This window comes from Acipenser ruthenus, chromosome 9 (genome assembly GCF_902713425.1).
Source record: "Acipenser ruthenus chromosome 9, fAciRut3.2 maternal haplotype, whole genome shotgun sequence".
Classification (NCBI taxonomy): domain Eukaryota; kingdom Metazoa; phylum Chordata; class Actinopteri; order Acipenseriformes; family Acipenseridae; genus Acipenser; species Acipenser ruthenus.
In genome coordinates, this window is record NC_081197.1 from 42,840,182 (window position 1) to 42,866,387 (window position 26,206).

At 37.8% G+C, this 26,206-nt stretch overlaps 1 protein-coding gene and 1 long non-coding RNA gene across 2 annotated transcripts in view; one reads left to right on the forward strand and one right to left on the reverse strand.

The window, feature by feature from the left end:
• Nucleotides 1-18,339, reverse strand: part of LOC117405251 (cAMP-dependent protein kinase catalytic subunit PRKX-like) — a 49,712-nt gene extending 31,373 nt beyond the window's left edge. Inside the window, exons 1-2 of the mRNA XM_034008163.3 lie at nt 17,492-18,339; nt 2,504-2,672 (exon numbers count right to left, since the gene is read on the reverse strand). Coding sequence (XP_033864054.2) covers nt 2,504-2,672; nt 17,492-17,681 — 359 coding nt within the window. The 5' untranslated portion in view covers nt 17,682-18,339. The remainder of the gene's footprint in view (nt 1-2,503; nt 2,673-17,491) is intronic.
• A 7-nt stretch (nt 18,340-18,346) lies between these two features.
• LOC131737928 (uncharacterized) lies at nt 18,347-24,708 on the forward strand. Its single transcript, XR_009329511.1, has 3 exons — nt 18,347-18,498; nt 18,913-19,018; nt 20,244-24,708. It is a non-coding gene; the product is annotated as an uncharacterized LOC131737928 (long non-coding RNA).
• Nucleotides 24,709-26,206: the final 1,498 nt, after the last annotated feature.

Below are 26,206 nucleotides of genomic sequence, written 5' to 3' on the forward strand. Positions count from 1 at the left end.
AGTAGCGGGCAGAGGTCTGCAGCTGGGACCCAGTGCAGCGACGTCCGGTCAGCAAGGGGGAGCGAAGTAGTGACCAGGGGGAGCGTATGCGACGTCTAGGAGCAGCACAGCGACGTCTTAATGTCCAGGAGGAGCGGAGCAGGGGACCAGGTGGAGAACTGTGCCCGATCCTGCCGACTCCTGGGCTCCAGGTCAAGTGAAGGGAGGTCCAGGCCAACCGACAGGGTGTCCAGGAGCAAGGGGTGAGGGACTGAACGCAGCGACGCCGGACTGGACCGTAGGGGTGGTGGTCGGGGCTGTGGTGGATGTACGCTTGTCACCTCCTCCCTAGGCTCCGGAAGCGGCAGCTCCTCCCCTCTGGGTTCTGGCAGCGGTAGCTCCTCCCCTCTGGGCTCCGGCAGCGGCAGCTCCTCCCCTCTGGGCTCCGGCAGCGGCAGCTCCTCCCCTCTGGGCTCCGGCAGCGGCAGCTCCTCCCCTCTGGGCTCCGGCAGCGGCAGCTCCTCCCCTCTGGGCTCCGGCAGCGGCAGCTCCTCCCCTCTGGGCTCCGGCAGCGGCAGCTCCTCCCCTCTGGGCTCCGGCAGCGGCAGCTCCTCCCCTCTGGGCTCCGGCAGCGGCAGCTCCTCCCCTCTGGGCTCCGGCAGCGGCAGCTCCTCCCCTCTGGGCTCCGGCAGCGGCAGCTCCTCCCCTCTGGGCTCCGGCAGCGGCAGCTCCTCCCCTCTGGGCTCCGGCAGCGGCAGCTCCTCCCCTCTGGCCTCCGGCAGCGGCAGCTCCTCCCCTCTGGCCTCCGGAAGCAGCGGCTCCTCCCCTCTGGCCTCCGGAAGCAGCGGCTCCTCCCCCTCTGGCTCGGGAGACTGCGGAGCTACTCTAGCCTGCTCCCATTTCTGGAGCAACAGCTCCAACTCTGTTGGCTCAGCGGTGCCAACCCCCACTCGCTCATCTGTCTCTCCATTCTGGCAGTCTGCTCTAATTGAGCAGCAGTATTGCGATTGATTCGCGCAATTAACTCCTCAATGCTCTCCATTTCTAGGGTCGTAGGGGCGCCCACACACTCTGCCACCATATGTAACACGATTGCCACTCACACGGGTTCGTGCCCCTTTAAAAATACGACCCAGCACACAGAAATGGATTTTCTTGCGCGGATGCGCTATTTTTTTTAATAAAGACAAAATAAAACAAATACACAAAATAAACACCTAGCTCTGTACGAGCACTAACTTACACACGGGAACACCCTTCCTAACACGGGACAGCTAAGCTGTTTTCCCGACTTTTCAAAAACCACAAATTTAAACCCCAGATTTGACACCGCACTTACTTTTCTCTCTGGCTACTCGGAGACAGAGCACCTCTTCTGCCTCCTTCTACTCAGCAGCCTCCAGCAGACTGCTTGCTCTCCTTTTAAATCCCGCATCTGGACCTAATTTTTAATAACGTCCAGGTGCAGATGATAATTAACAATAAAACAATTAAACTAAACAATAAGCAAATTAAATGAAACAATAAAGCAATCCATCAAAACAATTAACCACAAGGTGCATTTCTCTCGCAGGGAGGTTTTAACCCCCTCCCTGCTGTCTCTCACAACCCGCTATCTTACAATATATATATATATATATACACACACACACAAACACACACACACACACACACACACACACACACATATAATATATATATATATATATATATATATATATATATATATATATATATATATATATATATATATATATATATATAACCTGACTTGCAGACTTTACTCTTAAGAGGAAAATACTACAGGAAGAGAACAAGGTACAGAATAGCAGCTTTCATTTGATTGACAAATGTGTTTTTACCCAATTGCCAATGATATAAAAACACATTTTACTTAAAGCTATAATTCATTCATAGTAATCCCAGAACCAGCATCTTGAAATGCAATTCCTAAAGGAGGTCCATCAGTAAATGTAACTGATTATCATTAGCATTATACTAAAATGAAAAATTACAAAATGCACTTCTACATAGTGTGAATGTATATCATACTGTAGTAATCAAAACCAGACAAAAGGTTGCCAAGCAATAGCCTTCTGCTAATCAGGTGTCTGTCATCGAGACCAATCCTCATATTATTAAGCAATAACTTCCTGTAACAAGGTGGCTTGGTTTGGGGTATAACCACACACACTGTACCATGGCTTATTTTACAGACATACAGTAGAGAGCTGAATTTTGGGAACACAATACAATAAATAGTCGATAGGGGATGCTCATCACGTGGTTAATTAACCACTGAATAGAAAGATATAAAGCTGGGCGTTTGAGACCTAAGCTCATTCATTTAGCATTGTCATGTTATGCAGTACCCCAAGCAACTTCATGCCAGCCCCGTACTGTATATCAAAATGACAGATTTCTCTATAAATGTGCAGTTAAGTGTTTTTATACATTGAAAACCTTCACCCCCACATGATTAAACTGATAACTCCTGGCCAACAAGTGTTAAACTGACACTTACAATCTGATTAGAAAAGGGTGGTTAACCTCCGATAATACTGCCTTTTCATTCTGTACATGCTGTTCCTGCTTTAATCGAATGACATCAGGAATTTTCATTGCTTTCAGGGCAAAATATCCTCTTGTTTTCTTTTCCTTTACCAGAAAGACACGCCCGAAGGTTCCAGTCCCTAAAAAGCAAAAAGGGATGAGTCAGTATTTTCAGATTCAGTAGCAGTCTAGATTATCACTTTGTTTTAACACAGCAGTAGTTCCTTATCAATATTTCTTGTGATTTATTGAGTGAAAAGTGAAGGCAGTAAAACGATAACTTTGTGGCAACATCTCAGTGACATCCTGTTTTTACGTCAGAAAAATTCCTAAAAAAACCCCCAAAAACATAGCCACTAAAAAACTAGTGTGTGAGCCAAACAGATATGCTTCTTCAACTAGGATGTTAATGTAAAGCTATAAGAAGTCAAGTAGACACATCTTTCTGCTTGTGCCTTCTTCAGGTGTACTGGAATGTTAGAAAAAAAAGTTCTCAAACTTTTCAAACTGAGAAGTAACTCCCCTAATATACCCTTTTCTTAATATATTATAAAAATACATCTCTATGTATATTTGTTACATTACAAAAAAAAAAAATTCTGACGGACAAACATAACTCAGAAATTGACTAAGCAGGTATACAACATAAATATAAAGAATTATGCTTGTGATATGATTGTTTTGTTACCCCTCTGACCACCAGTTTTAGACAATATCCAATATATATATTTTGAAAACTATGTAGCGAACAAGTCCACATTCTTTGTCTATTTATTATTATTTAAATTCAGAAATTAATTGGATATGTAGGACACACGTTACACTTTCTTTTTTATTATTATTTTAAATACAGTATTTCAAAGCAGCTTGTTACACAGTACATTTTGGCAAAGCCATTGGAAGATTAAAAAGAGGTATTTTTGTGGGTATTAAATACAAATCTTGCATTTGGAGAAGAAACTGTCCAATACATTAAATGTTCTGAACACCAGCAGATCTTCATGACCATCCCAAGCTTGCATTACTTTTTCCAACCTGTTTTCACTGCATTGTTAAATCACCCATGGCCAGAAAGATCAGCAAGATTAAAATATAGTTAAACAGTGGTATAATATATTTTCCACTCTTTAATATCATCTTACATCAACTTAAGTATTTCCCCTTTTATTACTGTAGCTTGTTGTTACTGGAAACTGTATGATGGTAAGAGAGACAGAGGGAGTGGCTTGTACAGCCTTGCAACTCTATAGTGTGGCTTAACAAAAACCTACTTTATGGAATGGCAATAATAATGTAAACAGCTTTCAAGGTTATCAATTACTATCACTGTATACTTTTCAATATTGTTCTCATCGTAACCATAAAAAAATGAAGTTGTCACTGTGTGTGGTTGAAGATCACAAGGTCATCTGTATGCATGAAGTATATACAGTAGCTAACTAAAGATTCCCATTTATCACATACTCCATACTATCTCCACGTGATACCGCCTGTGACGACTTGTGTAATTTCCCATGTGTTACTTACTTTTTTTATTTTAACTTTATAATGCCCAAACAGAAAAAGAAAAAAAAATCTGCACAATTAACCTGTGATCAACTCCTTAAATCAGTCCGATTAATCTGATATTAGGGTGTGCTGATTTATCGATTCACACAGTGAAGCATGATATTTTTCTTGACGACAGGATTATCGATACAGTTACCCCTGAATCAATACATTTTTTTATTTTATTTTTTTAAAGTAAAATTGTCTGCTAATATAAACATGAGCACGCATTAATTTGTGTCTACACTGATATTAGTAGGGCTGCTCCAATTAATCGATTAATCGGACCGATTAATCAACTAAAGGGTTGATCGCAGATTTTTTAAAATTTAAATCGTGCAGTTCTATTTTTGTATATAAAATAAAATCAACCAATAGAAGATCTGCATTTTCTCTGTGGCAGTCTAATCATAAGTGAGCAGAGGTGGGACATAAACAGTTGAAGGTCTTTAGTAAGTTTAACTAATGGGAGCGTCAAAGATCTGTCCCTTGTTAAACAGGTGTCCAATCATGACTGAACAGAGGCGAGACAAAACTGGGAGTTTAACCAATGGGAAAGTCAAAGATTTTTTTTATTTATTTTTATTTTTTTTAAATTCTATTGATTTTTTTAGTATTACTACAGGACAGCCGCTATAATATCGTCACCTTTATTAAAAATGTGCACGTATTAAATCAACAATGCCCATAAATTAACCGATCAAAAACTGTAATCGATTGACAGCCCTAATAATTAGATAATATTATTTATTAGCATGTACTCTAGCAGGCTCACCTACCAATCACTGTGTTAAGGGTGTTTTTGTCAAGTCTGCCGGCAGCTGAACGAAATGGAAGCTGAGTGGAGGAGGGTTATAAATGTTGATAAAGAGGAGTAAGAAACCCTTGCATGTAGGAGGTATGCCTCCTTTACCAAGAAGGCACCATCAAAACCTCCATCCATCCATAGAAAGTCATTCAGACAAAGTCAGCAGTTGCATTCATCTGACCCCCCTGAATCTACTCCAAACACTGACACCACCTACTACTGTATGCTGTGCATTTGACCAAACCTCCTGCCGATTATAAAGGCAGACATATTAGCACTGCCCCTGAAGGGGAGACATTAATTATTAATGTATTTGTTTATTTAGCAGACGCCTTTATCCAAGGTGACTTATAGAAACTAGGGTGTGTGAACTATGCATCAGCTGCAGAGTCACTTACAACTACGTCTCACCCGAAAGACGGAGCACAAGGAGGTTAAGTGGCTTGCTCAGGGTCACACAATGAGTCAGACCTCCTGGTTACAAGCCCTTTTCTTTAACCACTGGACCACACAGCCTCCTATATTTATTTATTTGTTACATTACGTGTTTAATATGTCAAGTTTCTAAACAGGGGTCATTATTGGGACAAGATAGAACATTTTGAAATTAAATGTATCTTCTGTAAAACAGACTTGGAGGGTGCTGGGCCATTTATTTATAAAAAGTATATAAAACTATAATGGAATAGAAAAAATGTACTGTACTGAGCCAGAAAGCAAACCTTCAAAACTGTGTTTCATTGGAGTTAAACTTTGACATTATGTGGTTTAAAAGTTCAGATTTTGCTTGGTAGTAATCAATTCACCTAAAAACATTTAGGTATTGTCTACTGCTACAGTAAATATCATTCTTCAACTTGACAAATGTCATAAGTATTAATATGTTCCATATGTTAAATGTTTAAAGTAACCAATTTAAAACTGTCAAATGTACAGCACTTTTAGTTCTCAAAGTTGATAGCAGTAACCTATCTTGGCCTAAATATGTTTTACCACTCTTTTATATTCAATTGCATCAATTGTTTTAACTGTCCAAATGAATACTGTATTTGATAGTACTAAATGCACATATTATTATTATTATTATTATTATTATTATTATTATTATTATTATTATTTAGTGAACATGTATATTAAACTGTTTTGTATGCTGTGAACAGGAGGGCTTGCAGGTGATATCAGACCAGGAAGTATACAGACACAATACTGCTATTGAAGCGCTGATTTGTTAGAAATAAAAAGGTTGAACAAAAAGACAAACACTTCTACAAATGAAAACGGCATGATGGCCAAAATAGACAGACAGAACACAAATCTCAACAAGTAGCGTGCTGGTGTAAAACCAGCACAGGTAGCAATTATTATATTTGATTTTTGCTTTTCTCTTCACCTCACGACTCTTGTTTCGCCTCTAAACACACTAACCCCGTTCAGCCAAACCTGCAGGTTTTTATACATGTGACCGTCTTGAGATTCTGAATCAATCTGTTCATCATGAATCAATCACATTCTACACGGGTTTAGCTGGGTGGGGAATTAACCCCACCCATGCTGTAAACAACAATAAAAAACTTTTTTTTTTACAAACTAAACAAATACATTTAAAATAATAATACAAAATACACACCCTGTCACATATGCGATTAAAGAATTGTATTTATGAACATGAAATGATATATAGTTTATTGATCTCAGCACCATGTTTTCAGATTTTAAAATTAGATAATTATGAAATGCAATTAAGCCCAGTCGAGTTTTTTTTTTATTTATTTTTTTTATAAATTATTGATGAATATTAAGTCAGGAACCAGTGACTTAGAGATTTATCTTTCATGTACACCACTCTTTATCAGCTATGTATCTAAATAAATGCTCAAAGCAGATTTGATGGGCTTAATACAGTAGGTACAGTATATACCTCACATGTAGTTTTAGCTGTAGGGACATGTGCTATTCTGTCACTAATACAGGCATGCTTCTGCAGCTTATACAGTAGGAGGTTGTAAAACACAAGTTAATGTCCAAGAAACATTTTGTTCCCCAAATGTTTAACATGTGCTTTTAAAGATAAAACTGTATTCAAATTAAACAGATGGAACTTTAGAAACAAACCCATATCCGTGTTTTAATAAAATTACAAGTAGCCTATAAAATGTTTATAGACTCAAGAAGCAATCATTCACTCTTAACCATAAGGTGCTGGGTATAGTGTGCATGTCTATATTGCATGCATCCATTTTGTAAACACTGCCCTAGAATTTAAAAAAAAAAAAACAAAAACAATGTAAAAAACAGTAATATGCAAATCTGTTGCAAACAAGTCTGATGCAGTTTTTCTTACTCAGATATTAAGCTCTTTATTAATCTCCATGTTAAAAGCTAAGCCATGGGTGAATAAACAAGTACAATATAATGGTTTGCATGGCTTGCAGTAGTAAAAGCAGGTTGAGTTCCACAATCATGTTAAATTTGACATATTTGTTATTTTCTCAAGAACGTTTCTTTCAGTGCATCAATCAAAACAAGAAGCATGAAAGGGTCGATGGTGCTCAAAGATCTTCAACTCCTGGTCCACAGATGTAGCACATACTGTACTGCAAATTCCTCTTTTTACCAAAACAAACGAAAGAGCATACACAGTAGCACACAGACATTTTTTCTTATAGTAACCAATATAGGTTGTTATTTCAGCTATTAACAAAATGTCGTTTAAAGTAAATTTCAACCTTTTTAATAAGATGTCAATTGAGCAATGGCTAAATCAAAACATCCCAGAAAATACGAGCACCTCTGAGATGTCTAGAGTTGCTATAAATTTACCAGGCATTATACAACCGTTTGGTTGTAATCGTCTCAGGCCCCATTACCCAAACGGTCATATAATGCCTGGTAATGCCCTCTGTGTTGGGTCTTATAGCTTACTTATATTGTTTAGATTTACTTTGTATTCTATCCTGTTAGTCATAATATCCTGGCACCCTTGTGGTCTCAATAAAGTTCCTGCAGTGGATGTAACAAACACCACATAGAATAAAAAGTGATGTGATAACAGTAAACAAGAAGAATCAATCAGTTAAAATAGAATTTTACATAGATGCCAAGTTGTTCTTTAAGGATTTAATACCTGTAGTATAAAATGTGAATGTAAAATTTGCAATGCAATTAAGGAAGCCACATACTCTATGAGGAAAAACATGGCCAGGAACAGAAACAATGTCTAATTTGATTTCAAAACCATTAAAAAAATCCTCAGGGTTTGAGGCAGGAAATAGCTACTTACAGCAGCTTCTATGGTACTATAAGTGGTGAAATGAACATGCATGATTTATGAAGAGATGAGAGCCTATAATGAAACAAACTCATGTATTCAGTAACTGTATCACACAGTCTTGTACTATATTATTCATTTATTCATGGTCGTCTTTACAATGAGGCTGATACTATTCTGTTTGGTGGCAATATTCTTGTTTAATATGCTGCCCAAGTGACTGGAGTACATTTTTACTGAAGCTGAAATCGATCATTCACACTACGGTACAGTTCACAAGTCAAGCATATTTCTGTTTCACATTAACTTATTATATGCAGCTAACCTCTCCAAAAATGTATGGAAACAATAGTGGCTCCTGAGATAATATTTTGACATCAGGTCCTACAAGTACCACAAACCAAACTGTCCCAACTATAACAATTCTTACAAACACATGAACAGCAGAACCCCAGGCGGCTATAAGTTATCAACATATCAGTTAGCCGAGGAACTGTGGCAAGAGAATCGCATTGCCATTCTCTCTTCAGTTAGAATCCCAGGGGAGGGCGAGACAGCTGGGTTATTTATCATGTCCGTTACTTTATACAGATGGAAGCTTATGTGAACCCAGTCAAGCATCTACATAGCCTGCCCTGTCCACACTGTAAAGACAGAAGAGGGTTGGAAAGTAGCCTGTGGAAAAGTAATACATTAATGACAGCAATTGGTTGTCATTACCATTTGTCTGAACTTTGTATCTGTAGTCAATGAATTGGCATTATCCCAAAAAGGCAACTGTGACATGAAAGGGATACAGTATGCTGGAAAATAATGATAATTGATACTTGGTGTTCCGCATTTCCGGTTTATTCTGAATTATACCAGGAAAATTACACCATTTTTTTTTTTTTTTTTTTTTTTAACTGGACGTCGGTTTTTACTGATTTATACCTGATTCTTGTCTATTATTCAATAATTTCCCAGTACTGTTTTCTAGGAAATACACAATATTTTGATTAAAATGTTGTTTTATTTTGACTCCGACATTGTAATAAGCAGCTCTACACTGTATATCCATCACTTCACAAACACATTATCACCTGATTATGTTGGCCAATCAAAGTCTGATTATTGTGGCAATTGCTAGGCGTAGTAACTGGGCATTAAAAGTGCCACCGGCTATAATGTTCTGCCACCCGGCTGTACAGAATTCCTGGAGAGAACCCTGGCAACATAATTGTGATAACAGAGTCTGCAATAGGTGGATATTCTTTCACTACAAGTAACCAAGATGTGTCCAAAGGCATCTCTGCAAACTTCTTTTTTAATGTGCGGTCCATCCTGTGAATAATTCTTGCACCTTCAATGACAGAACTGAATGGATTGCACACCCAGTCAAAATCTTCTGTATTGGCTGTTAGGAAGCAGCATTTGAATTTGTCTTGGTGATGAGATTTGACAAGATGTTGATGTTAAGGTCTGCAGATGCCAAAGAGAACATTTCAATTGAGTAAGACATCCCCAGTTCACAAAAATCCATACATCAGGTTCTGTATTATTATTATTATTATTATTTGTTTATTTAGCAGACGCCTTTATCCAAGGCGACTTACAGAGACTAGGGTGTGTGAACTATGCATCAGCTGCAGAGTCACTTACAACTACGTCTCACCCGAAAGACAGCGCACAAGTGACTTGCTCAGGGTCACGCAAGGAGTCAGTGGCTGAGGTGGGATTTGAACCGGGGACCTCCTGGCTACAAGCCCTTTTCTTTAACCACTGGACCACACAGCCTCCTATAGCTGTAACTGTCACTGTACTGCCTGTTTCACAAAAATCCATAGATCAGGTACAGTAAATCAAATGTCTCTCTTCAGAAAAGTTGTAAAGCTCAACACAGTACGCAATTTTTTTTTTTTAAAGTACATTAATTATGCCACTGGGGTCTCAGTGTATTTTTTATTTATAAACCTCAAAAGAAAAAGACTAAAGAAACAGGATTATGACTCTTACTATTTTTTTTTTCTTTTTTGATGAATCACATATACTCCAATTCCAATAGATCATGTATGCAGCAGATGGCACTTCACAGCATGTCAGAAAGTAATTAACAGATACTATACATCTGCAGCAGGACAAAACCTGTCACACACCAAGAGATTTAGCCACTTACTCTGTGCCAATGCCTAGATCCACCAAACTGGAACTTAATCAAAATGTAACTCTGCGTTTGTAATACAGTAGATCATGCTAAAATATATTTCATTTTTCAACAGTGCTGACCAATCTAAAAAAAAAACAACTGTTTAATTTGAGCATTGCTGCATCAATTTAGGGACTAGCACCCTAGTCAGGTTCCAGACAATTATTTCCTCACTCCATTTTTGCCTCACTCCATTTTCTTAGTTTTGCCCCACAAAAAGTGTGAACATTTTCATTGCCTTTCATTGAAGTGGTGAGCCCCCTGACATTCCTAGTCTTTTACTATACTGTGTTAGCTCATCCTGGGAAGTGTGTTTTGTATTCTCATATACTGTATTAGCACAATAATATTATGGAATTAAAGCACTCCACATATCTTTAAGGGTTAAACTACCAAGTTTTTTTTTTTCTTGTCTAAAACACAAGGCGTACTGGCAGGTATAAGAACCAAACATGACTGCTTTATCATACATCGTGGTCAGCATTTAAAATAAATGGAAATATTTTACAAGAAAAGCATGCATTCATAGGATAAAGTCTACAAAAAACGAGAGACAGCATCAGTTAAACTAGACAGGTGCTAGACAGTAAAAAGGAAAACACAGAATTCTAAAAGTACATCCTTTTATAAAAGTTACAGGTTTATCATGCCACAACTAAGCTGAACAAATTAGTCTTTATTAGTGGCACTGCACATGCTGTACAGTAAGACACTAAAGCTAATTGTTAAAGTACTGTACAAAGACAACAAAGAACAAAAGGTTAAAATTGATATTTATTACAGGCACAATTTAATTTAAACATGTTTGGAATCCATGGAACTTCAAGAATGTTACAATCTGCATGATGTTGTATTACAGCTCATGTGTGGCACACACATTACTATACTGTATACACTTTGCTTACAAGAACAATGTTTGTAAGCATGTTTAAGCAGAACTATAAAAACTGTCATTTGCCACAATTTCAAAATCGCTTACAGTATATTTCAAGTGCTAAAAAGGAAAGGTAAGACTGGACATGCTGAGACATGCATGTCACCCTCGACCCCTCCCTCTCTCAGCACAGCTCTATGGCACGCTCTTGTCGCTTTTTTCTCAGCAACATATCCAGAATTCACCCCTTCCTCACTAACTACTCCACGCAGCTCCTAGTCCAGGCCCTGGTACTGTCCCTTGACTACTGCAACTCCCTCCTGGCCGGCCTCCCTGCCTCTGCTATCCATCTTCTACAGCTCATCCAAAACTCTGCTGCCCATCTTGTCTTTTCCCTTCCTCGTGTCATCCACGCTACACCGCTGCTCCGCTCCCTCGCCAGGCTCCCTATTGTCGCTCGCATCCAATTCAAAACTCTTGTACTCGCCTATTGCTGCCTCAACCTTTTTGCTCCCTCCAGACTATTATTTCTCCCTACATCTCCTCTCGCCCCCTCCGCTCCGCCAACACTGGCAGATTAACTGTACCCCCCCCCCCCCCCCCCCCGTTCATCGTACTTACTACGTGCTCTTAACGGAATTTACTCTTATAAGCAAATATCTTCACAGTAAGTTTAACTGCTCTTAGTCAAATTCACTCTTAAATGTAATTATTTACTGTATTCTTTATTTTGCTGTTATTTGAATTTGATCTTATTTTATACTGCTTTTACTGTACTTTATAACTGCTCTTATCTGTAAGGTGACAGTGTAATGTAATACTTTGTACTGTAACAAATGTAAGTCGCCCTGGATAAGGATATCTGCTAAGAAATAAATAACAAATAATAATGGATATTGTACAAGCTACAGAAAATGTTTATTTCCTTATCAGCTTACAATTAACAGAATAAAACATTACAGGTAAGCATTTAACTGATTTGTAATGGGCAGTAAATCTTATGAGCCTACAAAAGATGCATTAAATTGGCTTTCCACACAAGGCTTATTAAGGTCCAGCTTTTAAGAAGTGGCATGGCATGAAATCTAATTTGCTTCGGGAAGAGAGACATTATTTCTTTCTCCACCCACCAGGCTACGAGCACTCAAAGCCATGCTGAGAAGTAAAATTAAATCAACCTCAGACCATCAGACCATTACTATTCTTGGACTACCTTACCTAAGGTAAAATTTGGCAGTCCAAGATTAGTGTTAATTAGTGTCTGTGAAACCACTCAGTATACCGTAGTACCTCACATGTTTTTGTTTCTTTAATGTTTTACCTTTACCCCTTGATCATTTCTAAATAATAATAATAATAATAATAATAATAATAATAATAATAATAATAATAATAATAATAAATCTGCAATTACAGCACTGTGGTAAGACGGAAGCCCTGTCCATGTAAATTGTATGTTGGGTGTAAATAAAATATTTATTATTTTGATTAAGTTTGGCAGGGGTGGGGATAATTCCATCCCTGCCAGAATCCACGTGGGGAATGTGGCTGACACTTGATTCAATTATTGCTGGCCAATCAAGCCCCAGCCACATGCTTTAAAAGGGAAGGTTTGGGTTCAGTGAAGGTAAATGCCCAGCCTAAACAGTGGGAGAAAGTTTGAGTTGGTTTTTTATTTGTGTGTTTTTTTTTTTTAATCTTGTTTGTTTTTGTTACTGTTTTGTGAATAAAAGTGTGCATCCGCACTTAAACGGTTTTTTTTTTATCTCTGGGTCTACTTCCTGTCGGTAACCAGCCATGGCTGTGATGTTACCCTTTCACAAGCACCTACTGTATCTTTTGTAACATAAATTGTTATGTTTTTCATTGAATACCAAGGAGATGCAAGCAAGGAAGTTGAGTTAATTAATCATGTGACTTCATTCATGTGTCTCTGCTGAAACTCAACATGGCACCTGCACCAACGAAGAAAAAAAAATGCAATGTAAAAGAGAGCTAATTATCTATATGAGGATGGTGGGATACTATTGTTAAAGTTTTGCAGTCATTTGCTTGTTCACGAATGAGTCAATACCATTAAACATCATATTGCCAGTCGTAAACACATAGAGAACAAGAAAGCAAATACGACAGCAACAATGGAAAAGCACTGCATTCTTCTATGCTGAAAAATGTATTATGGTACTGCACTCAAGGCGGGGGTTTTCCCCGAAATAAGCCAAATTAATTGCGTACTTAATTACTGTTTAGTTTCGTTTCCACGCTACCTGCCTTTAATAAAGCTATAATTAGCAATGTTAATTAGAGCAGGGCTCTTAAACTAGTTTTTTTTTAATTTAATGGGGCCAGATTGGAAAAAAGTTGTGAGTAGGCAGGCCAGTGTATTTTACTCTGCACACTGTTAAGCAAAATAATAAATACTGTATGATATAACTTAATGTTCATATATTGAACAAGACTTACAAATTTTACCATATGAATAGTACTTTAATAATAGTGTGAGCATTTAACAGAGTATCATTGGACAAATCTATAGTACAACAAAGAGATCAGTCTAATTTTCAGCTTCTAACTGCTCAGCCCTCTGAATACGTATTTCCAAAAGCTCCGTGTGTGGTTTCAAAATGTCTTTCACGTTGTATTCCTTAACTACTGGCACACATTAATTGCACAATAAACATATTGGCTTTGCGTTTGGTACAGCTCTCACTCAGCCCTTGATATAGCCCTGCCATTTGCCGACCACTGGTGTAAAGGATGTAGTTACTACATTACAAACCGTTTGCTTCATAAACAATCTGTCTGGAGACGCAATTTGGAAAATGAATTGTGTTTACATTAAAAGGAGCGTGATTTAAATTAGAATTGGGTAATACACAGCAGTGAACCTATTTAGAGAAACACGCCTTTTTTTAAAATCAGCGTTTCATATTTTATCCTGGTTATTGTAATGCCAGTAAAACACTAAACTTCATTTGTGGAGTACTGTACATAGGATTACTCTCGCATGACATTGCTGGACTGTTATTAAACTGTTTCATATTTTGTAGTGTTATTGTAATACCAGCAATAAGATAAACAAGTCTTTTAAAAAAACCTTCATCTGTAGACTGAACAAGTGTTAGTGGAAGCCTGTAACTCCAGGGTTCATACACTTTTTCAACATCAAAATTCCATACTTTTCCATACATTTTCCAGACTTCCATTTGTTTTTCCCAGACTTGTGTTAGTTAGTTTCTACTAGTTTTTTGATAGTTATCCACATAGGCGGGCAGCCGCAGAGCATTTTAGCTCTTTGATCCAGAGCAGAAGTTGCACCTGGTTTTCTAAAAGTATTTGTAAGAATCTGGAGGTGCATATCTAGTAAGAGACAATGCAAGTATGCAAAAGAGAAGGAAGATACTAAGAAATGTCAAATATATGAGAACTATGTTGCATTATTTACAAAGAAAATATAAAAAGTTGTATACTGCAAGGGTATGTGTGCCAAAATAGGATAGTATAATGATACCAATAGTATACTAAAACCAGACAATTTTGGCACAAGTATACTTGCAGTATACTACTTTTTTGTAAGGGATGATATTGTATTCTGATCCGAACTTCTTTATACCCTCTGTTAAATGTTGAACTATGGGAGGTGAAAAATAACAAAAATGAATCCAAAATGAACAAGCTAAGTTAAGGAAGTCACCTTGGATAAAGGCATTAGCTAATTTATTAATAATAATTATTACTCTTTGAATTTCTTTATTATTACAGTATTTGTCACTACTACCACTAATAATAATAATAATAATAATAGTAATAATAATAGTAATGAGATTGTGAATAAAAGTAGAATTACAAGTACAGTACCTATTTGTGGCGTGCTGCATCCAGTATTCTGGCTATATCCTATTCGTTGAAGAATACAGTCCAACCCCCCCCCCCCCCCCCAAAAAAAAGCGCATCAAAGTTTCGGTTTTGTTTCAATTGCAAATGTTAATTTAATCTTGGTTCCTGTGGCTGCTGGTTTTCATTCCAACCAAGCTCTCGATTACTTAACTAGACCCTTAATTGAACTAATAACTTACTTAATTAGACCATTTTACTTGTTTTCAGCTCTTGAACAGTTGCATTTTTCAAGTTACCTATAACATTTGATAAGTAACTTGAACTGCAACTGTTTAAGAGCTGAAAACAAGTAACAATGTCTAATTAAGCAAATTATTAGTTTAATCAAGGGTCTAGCTAAGTAATTGAGAGCTCGTTGGAATGAAAACCAGCAGCCACAGGGGGTCCCCAGGACCGAGTTTGAGAAGCCCTGATCTAGTCAGACTGCTCCCAGCCTGTTGTGTCTGTTGTTCGCTTTAAGTTTCCTCTGCATTAATTGGATTTGCGCAGTTCAAAGCGCCGCACTAGCTGACACTTCTAGAATTGTAAAGTTAACAATTCCTCAACTTCTTCCGGTCTCCAATTCCTACCTCGTTCTTGATCAGCCTTTGTATGTTAAAAAAATGAAAGCATGCGACACCGACGACAATGTTAATGTGTCACATGGGATGTTGACTTTTCAATCCAATCCATTAAAGCGCTTCAGTGCCGGCATGGCATTTCACACAGGAGTTGAGATGGTTCAGTGCTGTCTCTGAACCACCTTGTGAGGTGGTTCAGAGACGGCATAAAATATGATGGCTCTGTGACTGAGGCAATTCACACAGACCAAAATGCTGCATCAGTGCCGGTTCTGAGCAGTCAATGTTGTTCAGTTTTTTTCATAGCTCCTTTGTTTCGGTTAGCGCCATCCCTTTCATTATTTTGTCTGTTTGAAAGGGGCATTAGACTTGGCTTTAATTTCTACGAGATGTGAAGCGATGCATCCATTTCTGATGTTTAATCCATTTAACCAGAAATCCGAAACAAAAGTAGCTCTAGTCACAATACAGTAACACTAAACCATCTGCACACAATCCCTGTCTTCTGGTGTTCAGGTCAGATTCAATACTGGAATTTTGACAAACCATTACAAATTTATTCTACGTGAAATACTGTTTACTTTGGTTTGTTGAGACAGTATTAAATGGTTTCATAAGATGTGTTTCTTTCTCCTGTTTATTACAACACCAAATAATAATGTACATACTTGAAAGTAATGAAACACCCCAAAGTCACTGACCACAACTGTTGTTTCTCAAGTACGATTCAATTGATTTTGGTGAGACAGGTTATCAATCCTCTTACTGTAAACAGTGTTTGGTACAAAACAATTTAAGAGTTCATTATTGGTCAGTATGTATTGTACCTTATTGGTGTTTTACTTCCTGAATTTGAAAGCCTGCAGTATTGTGACTGGTAGTCTTTAACAGAATGTAAACCTGTATTGAGTGCCATAAATTACAGAGAACTGCTCCTCCAATGGCCTGTCCTGGATAATGTGACCATATGGATCCATGTTCAGCGGGACAGTTTGGAACAGTTCAGGCTTTTCAACTCACAGCCTAATGCATTCTGGTGCGTTTTACCTGTCTCAGGTACCATTCCTTCCTTTAAGAGAAGCTGGACTACGCTTACCGGAATGCATTGGGTTGTGAGTTGAAAAGCCTGAACTGTCCCAAACTGTCCCACAGAACACGGAGCCATATGGTCATCTTACTTTTGAATAAAAACATATTCAAGTACTCAAGGAGTACACATCTACATTACAATAATCCAATGGCAGGCAGAGAAAATTGCCTGGGTTACCGATTATCCTTAATTATGGCATAAATAAAAGCTGGCTGCAATATATAAACTACTCAAAATGGCCTACCAAGGGCAAGCAACAAACAAAGGCAAAGCCAGTGGGCTAAACAAAGTCAAGCATGATGTGTGCTTGACAGCTTCTGATGTTTTGCTCTATTTCCAGATTAATAAAACAAATACTAGAGTAGGTTCTTAATGAATTAAGTTTAACTGCTGTGCAAATTTCAGACACATAAAAGTGAAATGGTCAGCTATGAAACAATCTTAATACATATGCTGAATAACGATAAACCAGTTTAGTACTTTAAACTTGAATATATATATATATATATATATATATATATATATATATATATATATATATATATATATATATATAATTTACAACATTTATCCTTCATATTTGTTATTTTAATCTATGTTGTATATTTCTTGCAATTTACATGTTGTTAAGTAAAAAGTATCTGGCATTAAAATAATATGCATTGATTACTTATTGTCTGTTAAACACTGACGTTTTAATTTGTACAAACAAGAAAAAGTACAACTCACCAACAGTAGACACAGTGTCAAAGTCGTCCAGTTTGTAACTTCTCTGCTCCAGTGTCAGTGCTGCTGTTAAAGCTGTTGCGGTTTGTGCAGCTGCATTGTTGGCATCCTCTTTCATCGTGCCACCTTCACAGCTAGGGCTATGACCAGCACTATTCACAACAGAGCATGTCTTAGACTTTGCTGTTGCCATCGTTCGATTGGGTCGAGAAATTTATTGTGCAGCTTCTCCTAAATTGCCATGCATTTGGCCCTTATTTTTTCATGAAAAGTTTATTTTCTTATGCACCATCCGCTTTTCAAATTTCATATTCATTCATTCAATCTTGTTCAGTTTTTTTCATAGCTCCTTTGTTTCGATTAGCGCCATCTCTCTCATTCTTTTGCAGTGTTGCACCTGCAAAATGCACATTTATTTCACCTGACTTTTTTCAGAATTTATAATGTAACTACAATACGACAGTGAAGCTGGTACCAGCAGTAGTTAATTGTTTCTTCCCAAGTGCAAAAACAAGCCTCCGAAACTTCCTCATTTGATCTATACGTTGAGCATTTTCCAGGCGTGTTTTTGCAGTGTTGATATGTGTCCTTGATTCAAACTGTGTCCCATCACGATTTATTTTATTTTATTATTTTTTTTAAATAATGTACTTGCTTCTGCCTTTCCCGTAATGAAACCCAACCCTGACTCCCCTTCTCTTCAGTTACAATTTCAAACTGCTTTAAATCCAGACAAGGAAGAAACAGACATAGTTCACTACTGACCGACAGAAAAATCCCCCCAATTAGGAAACAGACGCAACTCAGAGACCCAATTAGTTTGCTTTAGAGGAGGGACCGGTACGGACGGGAGGCTGGCGAGACTTGCTTTTCCTGTTATTCCTTCCACATGGAGAGTCTGCACGAGACTTCATAAATACACATCTACCAGATGATATGAGGAAGAAATGAGAAGGATCACACAAGCACCAAAACCACGGGGATAAGACTGAGGCACGCCCCGTAGCAAGGTTCTGTAACATAGTACAATAATGGATACTTTGTTTAGGATATACATCACAAAACGCAAACTGTTGATGTTGACAATAACACATGTAGAACTTTAAGTTGTCTGTTAACTTTCTTGCCATGTTAATTACAGTATTTTTAAATAGTCTAAATAATAACAAACAAACACATCCTCTGGTAGCAAACTGTTTTCATTGCTCTAATTCAAATGAAGCCCTCAACAGTTTCAAATTTCCCCCAAAAAAGGCTTTTTTATTTGTACAAAATGTTTCATTATAAATGCATTAAAAGATACATAGCATAATATAGGAAACTTTTTTTCTTGCACGGTATTATATTATTATGACGTATATAGTTTGTTTTGATATTTTCGTCCTTGTTCATAAATCAGTTCTTGACACTTATTTTTGTCTCAGATCGGGTGACTGCCGAATGTCTTTATCCATCATCACAACATCCGCTGTCAACACCGACCCCATCTAGTCTGGGGGAACTAAGTACAGCAATACCGAGACAGCAACAGTAAGTATTGTGTTTGGTGTAGTCACACTTTATGTTAGGTGTAATTTAACCTCTGCACTAAGTTGCTTTTTAAGGGTCATCGCTGAGAATACATTTCATGCTCAACATTAGGCACTACTTCCCCATTTTCTGTTGTGTCACTTCAGGTCAGACTTGTCTTGAGTTTTAAGAAAGAATAAAGTTAAAGTGCTAACTAAGTATTTTTTTCTTATATATTTTATTGTTCCCCATTTTCTGTTGTTCTTTGCCTGTTTTTGTTTTATTGACCGGTGAAGCAGAAGCAGCCCCTTCAAAGTTTTCTTATTCTACATAAAATAGTATTCAGAATAATTTAATTTCATGCAATAACACCAGCAATGCAATGGAAAATCATTTTCAAACTAGAATTTGGACTGTACTACACATTTGGAGTGTGCCATACAAGTGTTAAAAAGGAAACTTCATGCCCAACTTATTACTATTATAAACCTCATGGATTGTCCCAGCTAATGAGGGTTCCTATTAAAACGGTTAGTTCATGACCTGTAGCTAACAGCACTTTAGAATATTGAAACTTGCTTTAAGCACTAACTTAAGTTTTTAGCAGTAACACCAGCCCAGTCCAGATACACATATTACAAATCTTTTCATTACCAAAAATGTGTTTTTGTTTTTGCAGTGTTTATCTAAGCACTGCAAAGATGTTCACCTTCAAGAGCTGTGCAAGCTGCAGTGTTAAGAACATAAGAAAGTTTACAAACGAGAGGAGGCCATTCAGCCCATCTTGCTCGTTTGGTTGTTAGTAGCTTACAGGGTGTCCACTTCAACAACATTACTGGGGAGTTAGTTCCAGGCCCTCACAATTCTCTGTGTAAAAAGTGCCTCCTATCTTCTGTTCTGTTGTAATGGGCTAGTGGTTAATTGCTGTTGCTAACAAGTTGCAATGAGTCTGATAAGGTTTTTTTTTTAATCATTACTGGGAAGCTCGCATAGATATTGAAGGTAGGTTTAGTAATCAAATTAGTCTCACTCTCTTACTTTTAGTCTCACATTGCGGGGAACTAACTAGAAGCATTTTTTATTCTTTAGTCTTTAGTAGAGAAAATATTGCTATGGACCATTCTGAGCTTACAAAAAATAAGTCTTAAGGCTGCTACACACCAAACGCGATGTGGCAAGTGAAACTGCAGCGATGTGACAAAAAGAATAGAACCTCTACTTTTGATAAGTATCTTTCACACCACAGGCGACGTCGGAGCAGCACCAGGGTGGCATCGGAGTGGCACTGGAATAATGTGAAATAAATAGGATTGAATCCTATTTTTTGCGATTTGATGCGCGTCAGCTAGGGCATTGAGCAATCAGAGAAGAGCTTCAATGCACGCGGTCCAGCAGGGTGAAGCAGCGTCCAGAATGACGGAGGAAACAATAATACTTGCCATTGAAAAAATACCCAGAGCTGTAGGACAAAGGGCATCACAATTATAAAGATACAGATTTGAAAGACAATATATGGGAGTCAATTTCAAAGGAACTGGATAAGCCTGAGTTATTGTCATATGTGTTGAAATACAGTCAGAGAAGACACTCTGAAATACCGTCGGAGAAGACACTCATAATTACTACATCATGTTGACGAATATGTACCAGTCTTGATCATAGTTTTGTCAATAGCAATCTTGAACAGTTGTATAGATCTGGCAGTTTTGAAACCTGTGGCATCGCCTCTGTGTCACTTCTGGTGTGTATGGTCATGTCACTGCGAAAGTGTCTTGTCGCCAATTAAAAAATCGCATCGCATCTGGTGTGTGGAGACCTTTAAGGATGTAATGAAAAATTGGAAACTAAATAACATGAATCAACAGAAATAAGAGAATTGTTTAATTTTGCTTACCATTTTTGTGCTACCTTTAATTATGTTGATATTGAAAAAAATACTTTTGATACTTTTTTTTTTACATTTCCCTGTCAGATTACAATCTTGGGATTGTGATCAGTTTTTGTACAAAGTGGGGCTCTGCTGTAGTGCAGCTCAGGGCACCATTCTTCTTTCAGTTTTGAGAGTGGTGAATCTGATCTTACTCATAGTTGTTTATGGAAATCCTAGCCAACAGCCTTTCTAATCTCTCCCAGAATACTCCCTCTGGTCATCTGTTGCAAAGCTTTAACTGAGAACCTTTTATTTGCAAGCTCAACAGCTTTCCCAGCGAATGCACACATACAGGACACATGTATATCTGAAGCTGCACAGGGTTAATAACTATATTAAATAATAATACCGTCCAGACAAGTGCTTTTAAACTATTGAATGTAATATATTACTTATGTATTTGATTTCTCTCATGTTTAAACATGTTGAAGTACAGGTTATTTTATCAGTTCACAAGTGTTTTTTTTGACTAAAAAGTGCATCCCATAAAAAAACAACACACAACCATATATTCTTTGTATGCAACTCTAGAACTGTAAGTGTAACAAGACGGAAGCTGGGTGCGAACCAGTGACCACCACACACTGCAAGTGGGTGTCTTAATCAATGCTCATATGAGAATTCATAACAGGTTTCCAGAAGTGTCATGATTTATGTATTCCTGACATGGGTTTCCCTGTACTAAATGGCTTAGGATAAGTATCCTGTTGGAATGTGATTCTCCTGTTTTTGAATTCATTCTCTCTCTCTCTCTCTCTCTCTCTCTCTCTCTCTCTCTCTCTCTCTCTCTCTCTCGTGAGAAAGTGTAGTCCTGGGGAGCAAAGTAAGCAAAGGACTACACCTCCCAGAAGGTCACAAGCTGAAAAGCCTTAATTTCTTTAATTGTTTTATTAGTAATTATCCCCTGCACCTGGCTATCATTGTAAATTAGAGCCAGGTGCAGAGTCTGTTCTGGGTTGTTGTGTGAAGGAGCCGGATTGAATGAGTGCGCAATCGTATGAGAAAAGGTATCGTGTGAAGCCTTTTTTGTGATTTGTTAAAAAACTGTGTTTTGTACAGTAGCCAGCAAACAGCGTAGCTGTCCGGCGACAGTTAGGTTCCTGACTTGTGTTTAGTCAGCGCTCCAAAACGGAGTTAGGTTTTGTTTTCGTTTTAGTTATTTTGTTTATTAAAAATAACGCGTAAGTGCTTCAAACTCAAGTTCAGTGTCTGGGTCTGCATTTAAAGGGGCAACGAACTGTGGAGAGAAAGCTCTGGTTTTACTAATATATAATATATAATTGAAAGGTCCCTCTGTATGTCCCCAATTACAAAAGTATTGGTACCTCTGCTTTAGTATTTTGTGTGTCCTCTTTTGCTTTTGTTGTGTCTTTCAGATAAATATATATATATAATATATGTAGGCAATTTATTTTATTTCCTCCCAATTTGGCATATCTAATTATTTTTAGGCTCAACTCACCGCTACCACCCCCCGCGCTTACTTGGGAGCGGTGAAGACAAGCACACGCTGTCCTCCGAAGCGTGTGCCATCACCCAACTGGGTGGGGCTCAGCCAATTGTGCACCGCCCCCTGGGACCTCCCATCTATGGTTGGCAATAAAATAGCCTGGATTCAAACCATCAACATCCAAGCTATAGGGCGCATCCTGCATCCCACTCGCAGTGCCTTTACCAGATGCGCCACTCGGGAGCCCCCATGTTTAAGAGAATTCTTAACCAGTATGTTACATCTTGTTGGTGAAACTGCCTATGAGCAGATTGTATCATTGTACTTTGTAGAACGTTCTGATATATGGCTGTATTTATTCGATCTTCAATTACATCTATGTCTCCAGTCTTGGCTTATTTAAGACCATTTGTTTCATGAAGTTTCTTTTAAAAGTAGTTTGCAGTGAGCTCTACATGCATACAACTCTTCTGTGTTCAGGTGCCTTTCTACAGCTCTTTCATGCACTATTATGTCTGATGCTTCTAAGTCCTTGACTTTTAATCTTGGATTTCTTTTAGCTGCTCAGATGATTCTCCTGCCTGCTGTACCCATAATTTTCTTTGGACGTCCACTTCTTTAAAGCATTTTAGTTGAATTTGTTCTGTGGCACTTCTTGATTATTGTTCGAATTGTGGATTTTGGTATTCCATTGTTCTTTGATAGTGTTCTGTAGCCATTTCCTTTGTTGACCATCATTTGCTGTGTTGCCAAAATGTTCTTCAACAGATGTTTCAATTATTCATGAAATTACCTCTTTTTTTGGCTATTGACTATAATGCAGCTTAATTACTATAATAGTTTTGAATCAATTTTAATATAGTTAGTTAATTAGTTAAATACACTTTTTACAGACTTTTTATGTTAAGGTGCCAGTACTTTTGTCATGAACAAATTTGAAATTGCTGGTGCTTTTTATGTAAAGATTGTTCGTTAAACTACCAGAAATGTTATAATTTGGTCTTTACATATTTATTGGCATATAATGCCCCCTAAGTGCTAGTATTTAACATGTTTCATGAATTATCATATACAGTGTGAAGTGTCAGGTGCTATGGTAGGGTAGCGCTGGTCAGCAGCGTGAAAGTAGACACAGAAGCAGGATACTGCAGTTTAGCACAAATGCACACTTAAAAATGCACACTATTAACTCAAAAACAAACAAATCAAAATACAAATCGAGACCAACACCCAAGCAGAGCTGTCGCAGTATTGTGCAGGGAGCACAACCTGCTGCTTTGCTTCCCTTCCCATCCCTAAACATGCTAACCAAGGATCTGGCTCCTCTTTTAGCCAGGTAGCCATCCCCAAATTGGCAATCAATGAACCAATTTGGGAATGGCCACATTCCACACTTATTTCTGCAGGGATGGGATATTAACCCCATCCCTGCCAAACTTAAATCCTACAACAGAACTTATTTACATGCAGGGGCATCCACCCTGCCACAGGTGCCAATACTTTTGTCTGCAACTCTGTGTGTGTGTCTATATGTATAAAGTTTGAGGGATGGGGTTAAAATCCCATCTCTGCCAAATCCAGGTGCAGAATATGGCTGGTGCTTAATTGAATAATTGGTGATTAATTAAGCCCAGCCACATGCTATATAAGAGGAACCAGCCTTTGTTTAGGAGAAGAGATGGTTCAGTGAAGGTGTTGCCTAGACTGAACAGAGGAACAATGAAAGAGAAGGTACCGTGCTGGCTGTAGCTCAGGTGCAGTGTTTGTTTAAGAAGTGTTTTGTTTGAAACTTGTTTTGTTCCTGTGTTCATTTTATTTGTTTTATAAATAATAAAAGAGCACCAAGGCGCTGAATTGCAGTTTACCAGATCTGTGTTTGCAATTTCTATATTACATATATCCTTGTAATAGTCGTATACATAGGTAGGTACGTGCTAAAATATATTCTTGTGGTTTACATGTTCCTCTATCGTGACACTCTGTGGTCGGCAGCTTCATTTAAAAGGAAACACCAACATTATCACTTGTGATATTATGGAGGGAATACTAATGGCATTCCATCAATTTTAATAATGCCATACATCTCTTTACAATTTAGCAAATGGAATTGCAGCAGACCTTCAACAGTGTTTTAAAGTAAGTTCATGAACTTTCAGCTGCTTCTCTCCATGTGGTGAGTTAATGTTTCCAGTGTGTCACGTGCGATTAATGCAAAGCATCAGCTGTTTGTCACTCCTCACAGGGGTGTTTCCCACAAATGGCAGTGATGTAATACTGTTGCAGCTAAATAAAATATAACAGCAGCAGTTACCATGTGAAGAAAAGTATATCATTGTCTTAGTGCCTGGAGATACCTTTATCTAATCTCCATTTGTGACCCCTGGTCCTTTTTTTTTTTTTTTTTTTTTTTTTTTTTTTTTTTTTTTTTCAGGTCAAAGAAATCCCCTGGGTTGATACTGTCTATACCTTTTTTAGGATTTTGAATGTTTGAATCAGAGTACAGGGGCACACACTTCAACATTCAACATGTTTTGGCACACCTTGTCTATCAGTAACTTGGTAACTCTATTCTAACAGCTTGCAGGTGGATTGCCTTCCATTCTTCTTCTTCGCACTGGACTCTATGTGTTGATACTGCTGTGCGGGAATGTGCTGACCTGATTTACTCCTACTTTAATGTTTGGCATTCCATATGTGAAAAGAATCAGCCCATTTTCATTCTCCTTGGTATGCATGCATACACTCTCTTGGTATGCATTCCATACCAACTGACTTTGTGTTGTAACTTGTGCTCTGGAAGCAACATGCCTCTTTCAGACTAGAGCTTTCAAAATATTACTCGGGTGACTGTACAACCTTGCAGCACTAAGCCGAAAGTGGCGTGTTCATTCACCAGGAAAGGGTGTGCACAAACACTTCTGCGCAGGGACCAAAAGACTTGTATCCACCTAAATGGTTAGAAATCCTTAAATATACAATGTTATTGTTTACAGCAAGAAGAAACTAGATCCTGTTTTGCTTGTTAATATAAAATAATAATCCTCTAAGGTTATACAGTATAACCCCTCGGGCCATGTATTGCAGATAAATGACCCATCCAAAATTGTGTGTGTGTGTATAATATATATATATATATATATATATATATATATATATATAGCAAGCAGCTTCAAATTGCACATTTATACAATTTTTATGAAATGTTGAAGTCATTATGCATATTTTTTTTGCAATTACTTGTTAAGGTGCTTTGACTGTGAGTAAGCACTGCTTTGATCCAAACTGGCAGATCACATGATGACACAGGCTGCTACTTGTATACCGAGCATCAAAAGAAACTTATCACTATTATAACAAATTTATTTTCGAAAAAAAATGATATAAATGATGGACGTTGACGAAATGTTTTTGGTTTCTTTTTAATCACTCGACCATGACACGCTTGAGTGACTATGACTGAAGCATATGCACTTAACAGTTTTCAGCAATAAGTACTATACATGTGATGTCATGTTTAAGGGCTGTACCTTAATCATGGGCCAGCACTGCAGTGGAAATGAAACCAGTTGTACCAGACTATCCCATGCAGTGTAGCCAGAATTTGTCTGATTGTTCCCTCGACATCCTGGGTATAGCATTAGAGATGTTAGGCAGTGTGTTACATGGTTACCAAATGTATTTGTCAAAAGAAACGGATCTTTTTAATTTTTTTTTTTTTTTTCAAAACTCAACAACCCTTATCAAATAACTTGACACCTGAGAAATGTAAATAACTTCAACCTGCCAAAAATGTGTATGAAGAACTAGTTTTCAGTTGTAATCTTTGTTC